Source organism: Pelodiscus sinensis, chromosome 19 (assembly GCF_052426305.1).
Source record: "Pelodiscus sinensis isolate ZL-2025 chromosome 19, ASM5242630v1, whole genome shotgun sequence".
Lineage (NCBI taxonomy): Eukaryota > Metazoa > Chordata > Testudines > Trionychidae > Pelodiscus > Pelodiscus sinensis.
Window position 1 is genome coordinate 1125443 of NC_143070.1, and position 18576 is coordinate 1144018.

The 18576-nt window shown below is 65.6% G+C and overlaps 2 protein-coding genes across 3 annotated transcripts; both read right to left on the bottom strand.

The window, feature by feature from the left end:
* Positions 1-3602: 3602 nt before the first annotated feature.
* Positions 3603-6368, bottom strand: PSMB8 (proteasome 20S subunit beta 8). Its single transcript, XM_089771674.1, has 6 exons — positions 5949-6368; positions 5498-5645; positions 5132-5243; positions 4759-4888; positions 4345-4549; positions 3603-3799 (listed from the first exon to the last, which is right to left on the bottom strand). Exons 1-6 carry the CDS (start codon positions 6087-6089, stop codon positions 3711-3713), a joined length of 825 nt encoding a protein of 274 aa, XP_089627800.1. The 5' UTR covers positions 6090-6368; the 3' UTR covers positions 3603-3710.
* Positions 6369-7302: 934 nt separating this feature from the next.
* LOC149522014 (antigen peptide transporter 1-like) lies at positions 7303-17854 on the bottom strand. 2 transcript variants are annotated; one of them, XM_089771638.1, is made up of 11 exons: positions 16917-17841; positions 15911-16025; positions 15261-15391; positions 14557-14762; positions 13705-13902; positions 12928-13056; positions 12600-12788; positions 12254-12427; positions 10550-10709; positions 9152-9288; positions 7303-7772 (listed from the first exon to the last, which is right to left on the bottom strand). In XM_089771638.1, the coding sequence occupies exons 1-11, from the start codon at positions 17410-17412 to the stop codon at positions 7542-7544; spliced, it is 2166 nt and encodes a 721-aa protein (XP_089627764.1). In that variant the 5' UTR covers positions 17413-17841; the 3' UTR covers positions 7303-7541. The 2 variants fall into 2 exon arrangements, with proteins under 2 accessions (XP_089627764.1, XP_089627765.1); XM_089771639.1 differs by lacking the exon at positions 7303-7772 and adding an exon at positions 8610-8723 and having other exon boundaries at positions 16917-17854.
* Between the last annotated feature and the right edge of the window lie 722 nt (positions 17855-18576).

An 18576-nucleotide genomic window follows, 5' to 3' on the forward strand; every position in this document is an offset into this window, starting at 1 on the left:
AAACCAAAACAAAGAATTATTAATCTGCTGTTTCCACACTTTCTGCGATTGTTTTTCCTTGTGGGAACTCTGCGTGCAGCCTGGGGCCAGCGGGAAGTCCCCGTCACTCTGGGCTGCATGCGGGTGTCACACTGGAGCTGGTGATCCCAGACTCAGAGTCCTCCGCTGACCCCAGGCTCCATGTTGTGCTGCTGCTTTGAAGTGCCAGGTGGAGCCCGGGTTCTGATCCCAGGCTCTGTGTGGCATTTCTCCAGAACCCAGGATCAGCTGGGGAGTCCCCAGCTGACAGCAGGTTCCACCGCAGCATTTCCCCAGTGTTACCTGCCAGCCTTGTGCTCTTGGGGAGCCAGGGAGTGCTATTGAGGGAAAACTATCCCCCCTCCCCTCTCAGCTTCTGCTGGAATCACAGACAAAGTAATGAAAGGGCTGGGGAAGACCCAGCTAAACCCCTTCAGACAAGGGTGATAGCATTAAGGAAACACCCCAGCCTCATCAGCATGGAAGATAGCACAGAGAGACATCTCCATGAGCATACAGAATGGAGACCAGCTCTTCCACGGCAGGAACCTCAGTGAACTGTGGGATACTGAAAGCAGAGAAGCACTGCCTGATGGGAAATCTCGGCTCCAGATGCTAATGAACCCAGGCCTGGGCACCCCCAAATTAGTCATGATCAGACTGTGCCATGGGGGGGTGCTGTCTGCTCTGTACCCGGGTTCCCCTGTGCTGGGCTGTGATTCCCACTGACTCACCCACATGTGGATGGGCCCAGACACCCCATCCCAGCCTGGGCAGGTAACAAGGCTCTTCCCCGGGGGAGACAAAGGGGGGGAGGGGACGGCACCTGGCTGGGGGCAGGGCCTGGGAGCTGGGGCAGTTTCTGGCTGGGAAACATGAAGGGAACAGACTAAGCAGAGGGTCTGGGGGGGTGATGGACCCCTAACTCAAGGGGTCTGAGGCCTACTGGCCCTGACTCCTGTAGCCATGTCACGTCTGTGCTGGGCTGTGTCCTGGAGAAACAATAAACCTGCTCTATTCTACTGGCTGGGGGAGTCTGTGCTGGCTGCTACGGGGCTGCAGGATTGAAGGGGAACCTGATGCTCCGTCGCACAGCCCAATGCTAGTAATGGATCCAATTGGCATCCACAGCATGGACACTGCACAGTTGCACTGTGAGCGCCTGCAAGGAGCAGCCCCCATGGTCAGGTATGACCAGTTGCTGTTGTCTCGCCTGTTTGCCCAGAAACAAATCCAGTGTTGTCTTGGAACTAGTGCCCTGTCCCTGTAAAAACTCCGCTTGCCCAAGAAACACCGGTCTGATGCCTGGATGTAACCTGCCTCAGTTCCACTGAGACTTCATCTCCAGCCTGTTTGGGTGCTCTGCTTGTCTCCAGCGGGCTTCTCACCACCATCTGGGAACCCTGATCGGTGCAAGTTCCACCGGCTGGTGAGAATCTCTGTCTGACTGTCTCTGTCTCCGTCTCTGTCTCTCTCCATAGCCTCCTGACCCTGCCCTATGTAAACTGTTCTATGGTTAGCTAGCCCTACCATTGGTAATCAGTTTCAATTTAGATTTCATATTGTAACTGTTTGGTGTGTTTGGCTCCTGATACATATCTATTCGCTACCCAGAAATAAATCACTTTCACTGTTAAGCTGGTTGCTTCTCTCTCTTTTTCTCTCTCTCACTCACTCTTCCTCAAGGGGTGCTGTTTTGGCTTCCCCATTTGCTCTGCAACAACACTTCTTGTACCCAAGCAAAAGATCCCTGTAGTGCCCAAAATCCTGTGGGGGTTGCTCATCGTGTGGTTTACCTGTGAATGACTGTGGTGTGAAAGTGGGGATAGGGGGTGCTGAACCTGGGGGCGTATGAGGATGGCTGCTTAAAGTGCTGTTTAATCCAGCCCACGGAGTCCAAAGGCACATGAGGGTGCAGTGTGGCATTGCTGTGAAACCCAGCCAGCTGAGTCCAGGGACATATGAGGGGGTCAGCTTGTAAGTGCTGAGTACCCAGTCCTCTCAGACGTGCTCTGGTAGTGGGGGTGAGTGTCTGTGTGTGTTGCCAAGGTGGGAAGAACCCGTCCTGAAGAACTGAGTTCCTGCAGGAGAGCTCCAGTGGGAGGGGGAATTGGCAGCAGGGAGAATTCAGCTCCATAGGAGAGTGCAAGCAGCACAAACAGCACACTGATAGAACTGTGAACCTCCCCCAGTCCCATAATAGTAACCCTAAGAAATGAGCACACCCCAGAGTATCAGGCACATCTGGTAACACCAGAACCCAGGGTCAGCTGGGGAGTCCCCAGCTGACCCCAGGCTCCTAGTGCACAGTGCCACACAACTGATCCCAGGCTCAGCTGTGTGGTGTTTCCGCTTTCAAGTACCCCCTCTTCTATTCCCCTTTGCTGCCTCTATCTGATAGAGGCACCAGGGTGTGTGTGTGTGATGTAGTGGGGGGGGGGGCGGGTGTGCTGTCCACTCTGGTTGAGCATTCACTGGTTATGTTCTCTGACAAACCTGATTGCACCAAACTGGCCCTCCCCACTCACCGCAGCAGGGGCCCCTCGGCTTCTCCGCTCCGCCACGGCCAGCTCATACTGCTGCTGCCTCACTCGGTCCTGCCGCTCCTCCCTACGGTCTTGCTGCTCTTTCTCTTGTGACTCCAATTCCTTTAGCCTCAGCTACGGCAGCTGGAGATCGAGCTCTGCCAGGCTGGACCCCGCCCTGGACGAACTGCTGCTGACAGAGTGTGGCCTGGTGGGCACCACGTCCAGCCCTCTGTCCAGTCTGAGAGCCTGAGTCGGCCCCAGGAGGGTCTGGCTGCTCCCTGCTGGGACAATTCCTTTAGCTGCAGCTCAATCTCCAGCCATCACAACTTTGCAGGGGGGAGACCCCACCCTGAACGAACCACTGCTGGCAGAGCGTGGCCTGGTGGGCACCACGTCTCTCTGGCGGGCTCCAGTCCTCCGCCCGGTCTGAGAGCCTGAGACCCTCCCTGGGGGGGTCTGGCTGCTCCCCGCTGGGACAAGATCCAGGCCCCATGGCTGGTCACTCTCTTCCAGCCGGGCAATCAGCTGGGCCTTGGTTGCTTTCCCCATGGGCAGGCCCCTCTGCACAGCCCCACCAGCTCTGCCCTCAGGAGTCAGGCATGGGCCATCTCCCCACTGTTCCCGGGGTGCAGTCTCACCAGCTGGATGCTGCTGACACCAGTGTGATGGCGCTTTGGGGACCCCTGGCCCTGCAGCCCCGTTCACAGTAAGATATGACTCCGCCGGCCAGTAGAATATGGAAGGTTTATTGCTTCTCAGGGATTCAGCCCGGCATAGAGGCGATGTGGGCATTGTTGGAGTCAGGACAGGCAGCCTTAGACCCCTTGCTTATCAGATAGTCGACTAGTTTTTAACATCCCTAGTACAAACCACCAGCTCCTCCTCGCCCAGGTCCCAGGCTCCAGCGCCCACCCCTGCCTCAGTTTCCCCAAGTCTTGTGCATCCCAGTCCCCGCCTGGTTCATCACTGAGCCAGCTACCCCAACCCACCCTCCAGACCCCCCTCCAACTCCAGCTGCAGGGACTGCAAATGAAATCAACACCAGAAGCTGCAGCTCCTTCACTTTATTTATCATGGCACAGAATCATGTTATGTCACTGATCCCCATCCAGCTCCCCCTGTCGCTGCAGCCCTGAGTGTGGGGTGTGGGGGGGTCTCCCCCTCTCACTGCTTGGCCTCGGTGTACTGGTGCAGCAGGTCGCTGACGTCCGTCCGGCCCACCCGGATCCAGCCGTCCTCCTTCATGTGGTACACTGGGGAGGGAAGGATACAGGAGAATGAGGGGAGCCAGAGGGAGCAATAGGAGTGATCCATGGTACCTAGACATAATGGGATTCCACAGAGCTCTCCTCCACAGGCAGGTCCCACAGTGCTCCTACTACACAGGTGGAAAAGAGACCAGGACAGGAAATGAGACTCAGACATCCAGGGCAGCAGCACAGGGTGCTCACCAGTGTTCCCTGTAAGCCGTGTACTTGTGCAGTTGCTCAGGACTCAAATGCCATCCAGCTGATTAGCAGAACGCCTGCAGCTAGGCTTGTGTTTTTGGGGGTGGTGCACATCACACATGCCTTAGTGCACAGAACACAATTTATTCCACACATGGATGGAAAAGATTAGAGGGAGCATTGGTGGTTCCCCTAAGAGGCCCTTCAGCACCCTTGGAGAAGGAGATAGGAACCGGTATCAGGGCCAGCAGTGTAGGATGGTCACTGCTGAGGAGGGAGGGGATGGGACTCAGGTGTCCAGGTAGTCTCCACAGGGGCCTGTTCCCCCCCCCCCCAACCATTCCACTTACTGTTGACGACGCCCCCAGAGTAGGAGTCGCGGTGGGTGGCGTAGGCGATGGCGCGGCGCCCCAGGTCATAGGCCTCCTCCACGCTGAGGTCGGGCCGGTACCCGCTGTCCATCACCCCGTAGGCGTAGGGCTTCCCGCTGCCCGTGGAGAACATGGGGCCCGAGAGGCGCATCCCCTTATGATCCACGTAGTACAAACCAGGGCCCTGCGAGGGGGGGCAGAGGGTTATGTACAGGGTCCCAGAGACAATCCACAGAGAAAGAGAAGATGCAAGAGACACAGAACAGGGGTTTAGAGATGGGCTTTCCTGTGGAATTAGAGGGGATGGGGGCCTCAGGGATCCCTGCGGAGAGCTCAGAGGTGGGGGTCAGGGCGTATGGGGCTGGGGGTCTTGGTGGGACCCAGGGTTGGTACCTTTTTGTCCCAGCCGCAGATCATGCTTCCCACAGACAGCCCCATGTCCCGGTACTCGCACAGCATGTTGGCCAGCAGCTTGGAGGCGGCCGAGACGCTGATCCGCTCCTTGTTCCGCAGGGCGTACAGCCTGGGGGGGGCATCTGGGGTGAGCACCCCCAAACCTCCTGTGCCCCAAAATGCCCTGCACCTCCCCAACCCCCCTCTGCCCCTAAAACTCCTGCATCCTTTACACCTCTTGTATCCCCCAACACACCCACCTCCCTCTGGTCCCCTCCATACATACCACCCGTGCTCCCCCACCCCTGCCCCCCAACAGCTCCCAATACCCTGCACCCCCCCACACACTCTGCATATGGGGCGGTGGGGGCACCTGCAGTGCTTGGCGAGGAGACGCTCCCAATACTGGCAGTCGGCGGCGCTGCCCGACATGGTGCCCAGCAGGTAGGGGTTGATCTCGATCACCTTGTTATACATTAGGTCGGCTGCACAGAAGGAATTGGCGACACAAATGGGCATTAGCCAAGCACTTCCCTGAAGGGGCTGCCCCAGGGTGGGCTGTGGGGCACCCACCAGTGAAGGAGTGTACTGGGGTGGCAGGTGAGTCTTCCCACTTGAGCCTAGGTTTTCTCTCTCCGTATCCACCCACCCAGCTTGGCCGGAGACCCACCCTCAGGAATCCATCCATCCCAGCTGCTCTGTGTGAAGGCAGGGAGTGGGGAGGAAGAAAGCGACTCACCAATGTAGCTCCCGGCCGACGCCCGCGAGTCCGTGGCCACGACCACGCCGTGCTGGAACTTGAAGGCCAGGGTGGTGGTGCCGTGGGCCAGCTCGATCCGCACCTGGTCCCGGCCCCCCTCGGAGTAGGTCTGCAGGAACTGGGCTGGCTGGGGGTGTGGGGGACATGAGGAAGTAGGTTGGGGTGGATACGGGGGTGACAATTACAATCTAGATCTGCCTGATGGCCCTTCAGGCACCAGAAGGTCAAACACCATCCAGCAGCCAGAAGGAGACTTGCCCTGGATTCCCCACCACGTCTCTCGTAGCCTTGGTGGCCATGTGGTTGCGGGGAGAGGGGAGGGCCTCTCCATTCCTCCCCGTAAGTCACCCTTCCCCCCACTAGTCCCAGGAAACTGTCCCTCCATCTTCAGGGCGCTGCCCCCTCTCCCCACCCCTCCCCACGCACTGACCTGCTCCCCCCTGGGCAGCGCCAGCTCGGGCGCCTGGAGGCCGAAGCTGTAATGAGCAGGTCCCGGGGGCGCAGCGAAAGTTCCGGGGGGCGCCCAGTCCCAGCCCTCCCGGGGGGCTCCGCAGACTTCAAACAGCGCCATCCGCCTGCCCGCGCCTCCCGCCCGGGTCTGAGCGGCCGCGCCGCGCGAAGAGAAACCGAAAGCGGCGGCGGGGGAGGGAGGGAACGAACTTCCCGCCCGGCCCGGGCCAAGAGAGGGGCGCGCTGGAGAGGGGCGCACGGGAAGGGAGCGCTCGGGAAGGGGGGTCTGATGGCGCAGGGGAGCTGGGGGGCGGGAATCTGAGGGGGCTCCGGAGACCGCACTGAGGGAAAGGGATCTCGGGGCCCCTGGGGAGGGGGCGCACGGAGAGCGCACTGGAGGCGCACGGGCTGAGAGCGCAGAGGGGTCCTGGAGAGGGCGTCCGGCGAGAGCACGAGGGGGGCTGAGCGCAGGGGGGAGCACTGGGTAGAAGGATCTAGGGGTCCCTGGGGAAGGAGGGGGCGCACGGAGAGCGCACGAGGGGGGCTAAGCGCAGGGGGAGCACTGGGTAGAAAGATCTGGGGGTCTCTGGGGAAGGAGGGGGCGCACGTAGGGGGGAGTCTGAGCGTGCGGGGGGGTGTCCTGGGGAGGATGGGGGCGCGCGGAGAGCGCATGGAAGGGGGTCTGAGAGCGCAGGGGGGTCCAGGGGATGCGGGCGCTGCCCGTGGGGAAGGGGAACATCTGGGCTGGGGGGGCGCAGCGGGAGGCGGCACATGGGGAGCCCCGGGAGAGGGGCGCAGGGGGAGGCGGGGAAATGGGGCACTGAAGGGCGCCGGGAGGAGGGGCGTGCACCAGCGTCACAACCAGCACGGGCAGCTCGGAGCCCAGCACCTCCCGCTGCTCCGGCGCTGGGCGCACCCCCGGGGCGGGGCGGGGCGGGGCAGCGCTAACCTGCGGCAGCCCGATCTGCCCGGCCACTGCTGACGCGTCTCCCCCCGCCCCGCCCCCACTCGGGTAATGACTCCGCCCTCTCTCGGGCACCGCTCCAGGGCGTGCGCAGCTCCCCCCCTTCTCTTTGTTCCCAGCCGGGGGGGGCAGCTCAGACTGAGCCGAGTGGCAGCGTTGGCGCTGTGGGGTCCCCCTCCGGGGTGCAGGGACACAGAGCAGCTCCCAAGGGGGTCCTGGCCCCAGGAGGTCTGGGGGGCCCCGCTGCTGGGGGGGCAGAGCCCCAAGATCACACAGGAAACACATGACAGAACTGACATGCTTTATTACACACAAGGCAAACACCAGTAGCCACACGTGCCCCCCCCATGATTCCCCCCTTGCCACACGTGCCCCCCATGTCCCCCACTGGCACAGCCCCCTGTGGGGAGGGCCCCAGTCTCTGCAGCACGGCGGGTGCGGAGCTGGGCTTTGTCCAGAGACAAACACACACACTGGGTGCAGCCTCTGAGCCTGTGTCCTCTGCCCGCTCCGGGGGGTGGAGCCACGTCTGGGGGGCTCTGAGACCCCCCAACCCTGCGGAGGGGCCGCACCTGCAGGAGGAGCCCAGATCCCGGAGATGGGGCAGCCTCAGGCCCCCCCGTCCTCCCCAGAGCCGCCCCCCTCGGCCCCGTTGAGCTGGGTCTGCAGCAGGCGCCAGTAGCAGCCGCGCCGGGCCAGCAGCTCCGCGTGGGTCCCCTGCTCCCGGACCTGCCCGGCCTCCAGCACCACGATGCGGTCGGCTCGCTCCACCGCGCTCAGCCGATGGGCGATGAGCAGCACCGAGCGCCCGGCCCGGGCCTCGTACACCTCGCGCTCCACCTGCCGGGACAGGACCGGGTCACCGCCGGCCGGGGGGGCCTCTCTCCCGCCTCCCCCCACCCGACGGGCGATGAGCAGCACCGAGCGCCCGGCCCCCGTACACCTCGCGCTCCACCTGCCGGGACAGGACCGGGTCACCGCCGGCCGGGGGGGCCTCTCTCCCGCCTCCCCCCACCCGACGGGCCACGAGCAGCACCGAGCGCCCGGCCCGGGCCTCGTACACCTCGCGCTCCACCTGCCGGGACAGGACCGGGTCACCACCGGCCGGGGGGGGGGGGCTCTCTCCCGCCTCCCCCCACCCGATGGGCGATGAGCAGCACCGAGCGCCCGGCCCGGGCCTCGTACACCTCGCGCTCCACCTGCCGGGACAGGACCGGGTCACCGCCGGCCGGGGGGCCTCTCCCGCCTCCCCCCACCCGACGGGCGATGAGCAGCACCGAGCACCCGGCCCGGGCCTCGTACACCTCGCGCTCCACCTGCCGGGACAGGACCGGGTCACCGCCGGCCGGGGGGGGCCTCTCCCGCCTCCCCCACCCGACGGGCCACGAGCAGCACCGAGCGCCCGGCCCGGGCCTCGTACACCTCGCGCTCCACCTGCCGGGACAGGACCAGGTCACCGCCGGCCGGGGGGGCCTCTCCCGCCTCCCCCCACCCGATGGGCGATGAGCAGCACCGAGCGCCCGGCCCGGGCCTCGTACACCTCGCGCTCCACCTGCCGGGACAGGACCGGGTCACCGCCGGCCGGGGGGGGCCTCTCTCCCGCCTCTCCCCACCCGACGGGCCATGAGCAGCACCGAGCGCCCGGCCCGGGCCTCGTACACCTCGCGCTCCACCTGCCGGGACAGGACCGGGTCACCGCCGGCCGGGGGGGCCTCTCCCGCCTCCCCCCACCCGATGGGCGATGAGCAGCACCGAGCGCCCGGCCCGGGCCTCGTACACCTCGCGCTCCACCTGCCGGGACAGGACCGGGTCACCGCCGGCCGGGGGGGGCCTCTCTCCCGCCTCTCCCCACCCGATGGGCGACGAGCAGCACCGAGCGCCCGGCCCGGGCCTCGTACACCTCGCGCTCCACCTGCCGGGACAGGACCGGGTCACCGCCGGCCGGGGGGGCCTCTCCCGCCTCCCCCCACCCGACGGGCCATGAGCAGCACCGAGCGCCCGGCCCTCGTACACCTCGCGCTCCACCTGCCGGCACACGGACCCGTTCACTGACGGCCGGGGGGGGTGCTCATTCCTGCCCCTGCCCCCCCCAGCCCTGCCAGTGCACCTCACTCCCGCCCCGCAGGCCCTGTCCCTGAGCCCTGCTGCTGCCCTTTGCTCCCACCCCCGGCTCCCCCAGCGCTCCTCACTCCCACCCCGCAGCCCCCCACGTCACTCACCCACAGCTGACTCTCCGTGTCCAAGGCGCTGGTGGCGTCGTCCAGGATCAGCACTTTGGGGTCTCGGAGCAGGGCTCGGGCGATGGCCACCCCCTGCCTCTGCCCCCCCGAGATCTGCCCCCCCGTCTCCCCAACATCTGTGGGGAGAGCAGAGGTCAGTGCCCTGTACGAGGTGTGAGATGCTCCCCCCCCACACACACATGGCTGGGGACTCTGGGATCCTGGGGGGGTTTTGGGGGTCACAGTGTGGGGTCAGCTGTGGCCAGGGGAAGGGATCGGGGGTGCTGAGGGCTGGGGCCAGTTCCGTAGCCCTGTGGCAGTGGGAGTATCGGGGTCCCAGGCAGGTGGGTGCTGGGGGCTGAGATCTTACGTCAGTACCTGTGTGTATGGGGCAGGCACCCGGAGGTCCCAGAGGACCCAGACAGCAGCCATAGGGAGGATGTGGGTCCCCCAGGGTTTGGGGGTCCGGAGGGTACTGGGGTTCTCTCCCCTGCTTCTGCCTGGGGATGGAGCTGTGGAAGGTAGGGGGGAGCGTTTGGGTCCTATGGAGCATGGGGACCCTGGGGGAGGGTATCGGGGTTCCTGGCAGTTGGGGGTCCTACGAGGATATCGGGCTTTCAGGGAGAGGGGCACAGGGGCACTAGGAGCAGTCCGAGGGGAGTAAGGCTCAGGTCCAGTGCTGCCGTGGCTCAGCCAGGCAATGATGGGGTGGGGTCAGGATACTGGGTTCCTGGGGGACGGGTATAGGAGCCTGGGGGGTTAAGATCCCAGGGGGTTCAGGGCCCAGGGGAAGCCGGGGGTGGGGGCGGTACCTGTGTCATAGCCCTGGCTCAGCTGAGCAACAATGGGGTGGGGAATCAGGATATTGGGGTGCTGGGAAAGGGGTATAGGAGTCCCAGGGGGTTTGGGAGCCCAGAGGGTTCAAATCCCAGGGCATTCGGGGATCCCAGGGCATTCGGGGGCCTCAAGGAGAGCTAGGGGGCGGTACCTATGTCTTAGCCCTGGCTCAGCCAAGCAACAATGGGGTGGGGGTCAGGATATTGGGGTGCTGGGGGAAGGGTATAGGAGCCCTAGGGGTTTAGGAGCATGGGGGGGTTAAGATCCCTGGGGATTTGGGGCCCAGGGGGTGCGGTACCTGTGTCATAGCCCTGGCTCATCCGGGTGACAATGAGAGAGGGTCAGGATATTGGGGTGCTGGGGGAAGGGTATAGGAGCCCCAGGGGTTCAGGAGCATGGGGGGTTAAGATCCCCGGGGATTTGGGGCCCAGGGGGTGCGGTACCTGTGTCATAGCCCTGGCTCATCCGGGTGACAATGAGGTGAGGGGGTCAGGATATTGGGGTGCTGGGGGATGGGTACAGAAGTCCCAGGAGCTTTGGGGGTCCCAGAGGGAGAGGTACCTGTGTCGTAGCCCTGGCTCAGCCGGGCGATGAAGCCATGGGCATTGGCGCGCCGGGCGGCCCCCGTCACCTCCTGGCGGCTGCATTCCCCCAGCCCGTAGGCGATGTTCTCGTGCAACGAGCGTGCGAACAGCACCGGCCTCTGGCTCACCAGCGCCACCTGGGGGGGGACTGGGGGCTGAGAACTCACAGGCTCACTGCACCCAATGGGGCGCACACAGGGGCTGGGGGGACCAGGGTGGAGCTGGCTGGAGAAGCCCGAGGGCCCTGATGCCAGGAGCGTCCCCTCCACAGCTTCTGGGATCCTGCCCCACATGGGGCAAGGGACGGGGGCGGGGGTGGGGGGATACGATGCCCCTAATATAATAAAAGTGTAATATCCCTGTAGTGGGAAAAGGACCTCAGCAGCCCAACACTGGTACTGAATTTCAGAGGGGAAATCCACAGAAATTAGAGAGCACAGTGACAAAAGTAAAATCCCTGCAAGCTGCATGGACACTTCTCAAAGGTGCCGTAATAGAAGCCCCTCTTCAATGTACACCCCAAATTAAAACACAGCCGGAGAACCAGAGACCTGCCGCCCCGGCTTAACCACCCAGTGAAAGAAGCAGCGAGAGAGAGAAAAGTCATTGCTGAGAAACTAAATGAATTCTCAGCGCCTCTGAATCAATTCCTGGGCCGCCCACCCCCCAATCCTGCGCACACACGTGACCACCTCCGCTCCAAAACGCTCTCCTCTGAACGTTTTCCAGGGCCAAAAGGGCAACTAAAATGACAAGGGGCTTGGAACGGGTCCCATGTGAAGGGAGATTTCAAAGACGGGGACTTTGCAGCTTAGAAAAGCGCAGACTAAGGGAGATAGGAGAGAGGTCTATAAAATCATGACTGGTTGGAGAGAGGGAATAAGGAAAAGTTATTTACTTCTTCCCATCACACAAGAACTAGGGGACACCAAATGAAATGACTAGGCAGCAGGTTTAAAACAATCCAAAAGAAGATCTTCTTCACACTGCGCACAGTTAACCTGTGGAACTCCTCGCCAGAGGATGTGGTGAAGACCAGGACTTTAGCAGGACTCAATAAAGAGCTAGATAGATGCATGGAGGTTAGGTCCATCTGTGGCCGTTAGCCAGGCTGGGGTCCCTGGCCTGTGTGTGTCAGGGACTGGGAACAGGCAACAGGGGAGGGATCCCTGGATGGCTCCCTGTTCTGTTCACCCCTCTGGGGCACTGGGCGCTGTGGGCCAACAGGACACGGGGCTGGATGGGCCGTTGCTCTGACCCAGCCTGGCTGCACTTATGTTCTCATGATGCCTGAGTCTGGAAGAGGCAGCGGGAGAGGGGCACAGGGGCTACCTTGTGCAGGGAGTGATACCGGGAGGGGTTTACCCAGCAGTGCAGGTAGCGACAAGGGGGAGAGGCAGCAGAGAGGGGGAGGGGCTTACCTGGCGGTGAAGGTAGCAATGCGGGAGAGAGGCAGTGGGGAGAGGGAGGGGCTTATCTGGCGGTGCAGGTACTGATGTGGGGGAGGGGCAGAGGGGGAGGGGCTTACCTGGCGGTGCAGGTACTGATGTGGGGGAGGGGCAGAGGGGGAGGGGCTTACCTGGCGGTGCAGGTAGCGGTGCGGGGAAGGGGCAGTGGGGGAGGGGCTTACCTGGCGGTGCAGGTACTGATGTGGGGGAGGGGCAGAGGGGGAGGGGCTTACCTGGCGGTGCAGGTACTGATGCTCGTACTCCCGCAGGTCCCGCCCGTCCAGCAGCAGGCGCCCGCGCTGGGGCTCGTAGAACCGCTCCAGCAGGGCCACCAGCGCCGACTTCCCCGCGCCCGACGGGCCCACCAGCGCCGTCACCTCCCCGGGGCGCAGCTCCAGAGACACCCCCTGGGCGGGAGGGGGGGTCAGACACCGAGAAACCCTCCCCCAGCCCTGAGCCCTCCGGCTCCCCTCCCCCATGGCCCTGCCCTCACACCCCCCCTCTCCTGCCGTCCCCTGCCCTGGATCTGCCTCTTCAGCCCCCCGAATCCCCCAGCCCCAGTCTCTGCCCCCCCAGTACCTTGAGCGCGGGGGCATCGTCCCGGCCGGGGTAGGTGAACCAGACGTCCTGCATCTGCAGGTGCCCGCGCAGGTCGGGGGGGGCCAGCGTCCCGGGGGGGCTGATCTGGGGCGTCCGCTCCATGTACTCAAAGATCTTCTCCGAGGAGCCCACGGCCTTCCGCACGCTGGGGTACACGGACAGCAGCACCTGGGGGGGATGGACGGGGTGAGCTCCCCCCATAGTGGCCTCCCCTTCTGCCCAGCCACTTTCAATCGCTGGGACAGTGGGGGGCAGGGATTGGGGGTGCCCCCCATAGCTCCCCCCCAGCACAGGGACCCCCACTCACCTCCACGGCGGTGGTGAACTGCATTTCGTAGAGGACGAAGGTCACCAGGTCCCCGGTGCTGACGCCCCCGGCGGTCACCAGCCGCCCCCCGTAGTACAGGATCCCCACCTTCAGCGCCAGCCCCGACAGCTGGGGGGCACAGAGCATTAGTGGGGGCTCTGCCCTCCCCTCCGGGGGGACCCACACTAGGGGGGCAGGGAGCTGATTGTGGCTGGCAGGCCCTGCCCTGGCCCCCTCTGCCACCTCCCCACCCCCAGGGATACCCCCTCCCCCCCCAGATCCCTCTCCTGTCAGACCTTGGGCAAACACCCCCTGCTCCCTGCCCCATGGGATACCAGGCTCTGCCACCCCACACACACTCCCTGCTCCCCTGCCCCCTTGGTACAATCTCCCAGCACCATCCCTATGGCCTGCAGCCCTGGGGTCCTCTGTTGCCGTGACACCCATTGCCTGGTTACCATGGCGCCCCTTCCCTGCTGCCATGGAACTTCCTGCTCCATTGTCCTGGGGTCCTCTGTTGCCATGACACCCATTGCCTGGTTACCATGGCGCCCCTTCCCTGCTGCCATGGAACTTCCTGCTCCATTGTCCTGGGGTCCTCTGTTGCCGTGACACCCATTGCCTGGTTACCATGGCGCCCCCTACCTGCTGCCATGAAACTTCCTGCCCCATTGCCCTGGGGTCCTCTGTTGCCATGACACCCATTGCCTGGTTACCATGGCGTCCCCTCCCCGCTGCCATGGAACCTCCTGCCCCGTTGCCGTGGCGCCCCCTTACGCTGTTGGTCCACATGGAGGCGGCGTAGGCGGCGGCCTCCCCCTGGTTGAGCCGGTAGGTGTCCTGCAGCCGCTGGGCGTAGCACCGGGCCGCCCCCTCCTCGTTGGCGAAGCTGCGCACGGTGGCCATGGCCTGGAAGGTCTCCACCGCCACCTCATTGGCTTTGGCCAGCGACTCCTGCACCCGCTGCGCCAGGCTCTGGGGGGGGAGTGGGGATGAGTGGGGGGCCTCCGGGCACCCCTCTACCTCAGCATCCCTTCCCGCCCGGGGCACAGCCGCATCCCACGAGAAACACCCCCTGGACACCTCCCCACTGACAGTCCCGGGGGGAGATCCTCCTGTGGCTCCCGGGTGCCATGGGCCCTGAGGGGCGGAGCAGGGGGGTCAGGGAAGTGGGGGGGAGACAGTGGGGCATGGGGAGGGGTGGTACCTGGTGGAATTTCCCGGAGCGCTTGGGCACCAGCAGAATGTGGGGCAGGGTGGGGTGTAGGTGGGGGCTGAGTAGGGTGAGGCGGTGGAGGGCAGGTTGTGGGGCAGGAGGGCTGAGCAGGGTGGGACAGGTTATGGGGCAGGGTGGAGGGTACAGCGAGGGGCAGGTTGTGGGGCAGGGGGCTGGGCAGGGTGGGACAGGTTATGGGGCAGGGTGGAGGGTACAGCGAGGGGCAGGTTGTGGGGCAGGGGGCTGGGCAGGGTGGGACAGGTTATGGGGAAAGGTGGAGGGTACAGCGAGGGGCAGGTTGTGGGGCAGGGGGGCTGGGCAGGGTGGGACAGGTTATGGGGCAGAGTGGAGGGTAGAGCGAGGGGCAGGTTGTGGGGCAGGGGGACTGAGCGGGGTAAGGGCAAGGGCCATACCTGGTGGAGTTTCCCGGAGAGTTTGGGCACCAGCAGGATGAGGGGCAGCCCCACGGCGGTGAAGAGCGCCAGGTGCGGCGATACCCGTACCATGAGGCCGAAGAGGAAGACTCCCCGCACCCCGTACCACATCAGCAGGCTCAGCTTCTCGCTCAGCGCCTCGCTCATGGCCTCCGTGTCGGCCGTCACCCGCGACGTGATGTCCCCTGGGGGGGGGGGGGGGGAGATCCTGGATGGATTCCACAGTGACCCCCCCCCTCCCCCGTCTGCAGCCAGAGGGACTCTCAGCCGGCTGGCCTGGACTTAGTCTGCTCCCTCCATGCTTCCCCCAGCCCAGCCTGCCCCTCCCCCCGCCACACCCCCCAGGTACCCCCCTTCCTTTCTTCACCCCAGCCCGGGCCTGCACCCACCCACCTCTCCCTCTTCTGTGGCGTGTCCGTCCATCCCTGCCCATGTGTCTAAGGCCAGGCATGTATGTGTGGGGGGGCGGTCCTAGGGAGGAATTTGGGAACATGTGGCAATGGGCTACACGTTGGGGGGCAGGCCTGGGGTGGGGGATCTATGGGGTCTGTGTCCCATTACTGGTGCGGTTGGCACAGAAGGTGCTGTCCTGGCACAGGACAGAGCAGAGAGTTTGGGGTGAGGGGCGCCCCAGGGCAGTGCATTGGGGGGGCTGTGGGATGGCTGTGGGGCAGGGTCCCTACCAGTGCGGCTGGCGTGGAAGAAGGCGATCTCCTGGCGCAGGACGGAGCTGAAGACCTGGCTCTGGATGCGTGTGTGGATCCGGTTCATGGTGCCGTTATAGAGAAAGTCGCACACAAATTCCGTCACCGCGCTGGGGGGGGAGAGGGGAACAGGTCTGTGTTAGGACTACTGCCTCCCCGAACACAGCCACAGTCCCCCAGAACTGCCCCCCAACTCCCCTCCCCGAACACAGCCACAGTCCCCCAGAACTGCCCCCCAACTCCCCTCCCCGAACACAGCCACAGTCCCCCAGAACTGCCCCCCAACTCCCCTCCCCGAACACGGCCACAGTCCCCCAGAACTGCCCCCCAACTCCCCTCCCCGAACACGGCCACAGTCCCCCAGAACTGCCCCCCAACTCCCCTCCCCGAACACGGCCACAGTCCCCCAGAACTGCCCCCCAACTCCCCTCCCCGAACACGGCCACAGTCCCCCAGAACTGCCCCCCAACTCCCCTCCCCGAACACAGCCACAGTCCCCCCAGACCAGCCTCTAAATTCCTGCAGGGATCTTGCTCTACTGATCCCCTCACCCCACAACCCCACCTCCCTTCCACCCCTCAGCCCCCTTCTCCTCATGTTCCGTACCCACTGACCCCCCCCGGCCCCACCTGCCGATGGTGATGAGGGACATGGCCCAGATGGCCCGGACGAAGGCCGAGGGGTCGTCCTCGCTCACGATCCAGTCGGTCATGCGCCCCGTGTAGAAAGGAATCGCCATCTCCCCTGCAACCCGACAGGACAAGGGTCAGGATGCCTGGGCTTGCCAGGAGAGGAGTGGGGGCCAGTGGTCAGAGCAGGGGGGCTGGGAGCCAGGACTCCTGGGTTCTCCCTGGCTCTGGGAGGGCAGTGGGGGCCAGTGGTCAGAGCAGGGAGGGCTGGGAGCCAGGACTCGTGGGGTCTCCCTGGCTCTGGGAGGGGAGTGGGGGCCAGTGGTCAGAGCAGGGAGGGCTGGGAGCCAGGACTCGTGGGGTCTCCCTGGCTCTGGGAGGGGAGTGGGGGCCAGTGGTCAGAGCTGGGGGGGCTGGGAGCCAGGACTCGTGGGGTCTCCCTGGCTCTGGGAGGGCAGTGGGGGCTAGTGGTTAGAGTCAGGTGCGGCTACCTGGAATGGGCCTGTGCCTTGTGAAACCAAACAGAAAGGGGACGGAATCGCCAGACAGGAGAAAGGGAGCTGCCCCCACCCTCCCCTCTCCAGCGCTGCCCCCACCCTCGGGGCCCTGGTGGGAGGGCAGGGGGCTGCTGTCCCCCCTGGATTCCCACAGGAGCTTTGCGGGCTGCTCCCCTTCGCCAGGCAGCCAGGGGAAAGCCCCTGTTTGCTGCATCCTTCAGTCTGGCTGGGGAGCGCAGGGGGCAGGTGAACCTGCCCCCAGACCCCACCGAGATCAGGGCCCGTCGGGCCGGGCGCCCCCAGACCCCCCCCGAGATCAGGGCCCGTCGGGCCTGCACCGCGCACCCAGGAAGACACACTCTACCCAGCAGCGCGAGAGGCGAGGAAATGCATTGCCCGATTTCTGCCTGACCGGCCCCCCGGGGCAGGGGACAGGCTGGCTCTGGAGGACAGGACAGGACCGGGGCCCTTCCCCCTCCCACATCCCCTGCACCCCCGCCCCCACTCACCGAGCGAGGAGAGCACCAGGAACCCCGCCACGGCCCCGAAGCGCGCCAGGTCGGGGCGCAGACAGGCCAGCAGGCGGCCCAGCGAGGGGCCCGGCGCCCCCTTCCCGGCGGGGGCCAGCTGGTGCCACAGGGCGGCCGCCAGCCCCCCCGCCCCGTAGGTCAGGCCCCAGACGTCCCAGCGCCCCCAGCCCTGCAGCAGCTCCCAGGGGGGCGCCCCGGGCCGGGCCAGCGCCAGCAGGGTCCCGCAGCAGGGCAGCAGCAGGCTGAGCAGGGCGGCCAGGGGCAGCAGCGCCTCCCACAGCCCCCCGGGCAGGCCCGGCCCCCAGCCGCGGGCAGCCAGGGCGCTCAGGCTGAGCAGGGCCCAGCGCCCCAGGGCCACGGCCCAGGCCAGCGCCAGGGGGGGCAGCGGGGGGCAGCGCAGCGGGGCCAGGCGCAGGGTGAGCAGGTCCAGCAGCAGCGCCAGGGGCAGGGCCAGCCAGGCCACCGCCGGCTTCATCCCCGCGGCTCGGCCCGGGCTGCGCCCGAGTCCCCGCTGCGCCCGGACCCCGCAGGGGGCGCGCTCCGCTCGCTGCGCCTCAGCGCCCGCTCCGGAGTGACTCCGCCAATGCGCCAAGCCTGATCCGGAGTGAGTCCGCCAGAGCCCCGGCCCTGATCCGGAGTGAGTCCGCCAGAGCCCTGGGGCCAGTGCCCCGGGCCGATCCGGAGCCGCTCCTCGTGCGCTCTTCCCCGCAGGGGACCCGGGTCTGGACGCGGCTCCTGCTGGCGGCTCCCGGTGGAAACGCGGCCCGGCCCGGGCTGGGAGCCAGGCCCCGCGGAGGGGCGGGGAACAGGGACCGGCCGCGGGAAAGCCCCGTCCGCCCCGCTCCGCTCCGCTTCTGGGAAAGGAGGAGGCTTCCCGAAAGTGAAAGTGAAAACAGGATTCGCTCCGGTCGGGCCGGGGGGGAGGGGCCGTTGTCAGCGCCTGGCCCGTTATGTGTGGGGGGGGATGGGGGAGGTAATCGGGGGCCTGGCCCCCCCTTCCCCATGACGTCACAATTACAGTCGGGGTGGGGGGCTCTGCCCCCCTTTTGAAAGATTCCCCCCCATCGGGCATCTCCCCAGCAGACTGGGGGGGGGGCGATTCCCACCGCGGGATCCGGGTTTAACCCCGGGGTGGGGGCGGTGGGGGGGTAGTTACTGTGGCATGAATGTATAATCAACCCCCCCTTTCCACTGCCAGTCGAGTGCCCCTCCCCCTCGCCACACCCCCTCAGCCCCCCCCCCCCCCCGTTTGCAATTCAAATGCAGCGCCTGGCGGGGAGGGGGCGGGGTTGAAGGGACTGGCACCCAGCCCCCCCCTTGGGCGTACACCTGCAGGGAGGGGGTGGGGTCAGGCCGGGGCATAGAGAGCGAAAAGCTGGGGCTGGGCCCCTCACCGCTGTCTCTGGGCGCCTCACGCCCCGCTGCTGCCCCCCCGGTCCAGGCTATTAGCCGGGGGGGACGGACACTGGGCACACGGCCCCGCTCCGCATTTAGCCCGGCCGCTCTGACGTGCCACTGACCGAGGGCCCCGGGCTGGCCCCAGCGCCCCTCACCGCGGTGTCGGGCTCAGCCCCGGCCGCTGGGGACGCGGCTTGGGACGCGGCCGGGGGGGGACCCGCATCACCTGTCGCCGGGCAGA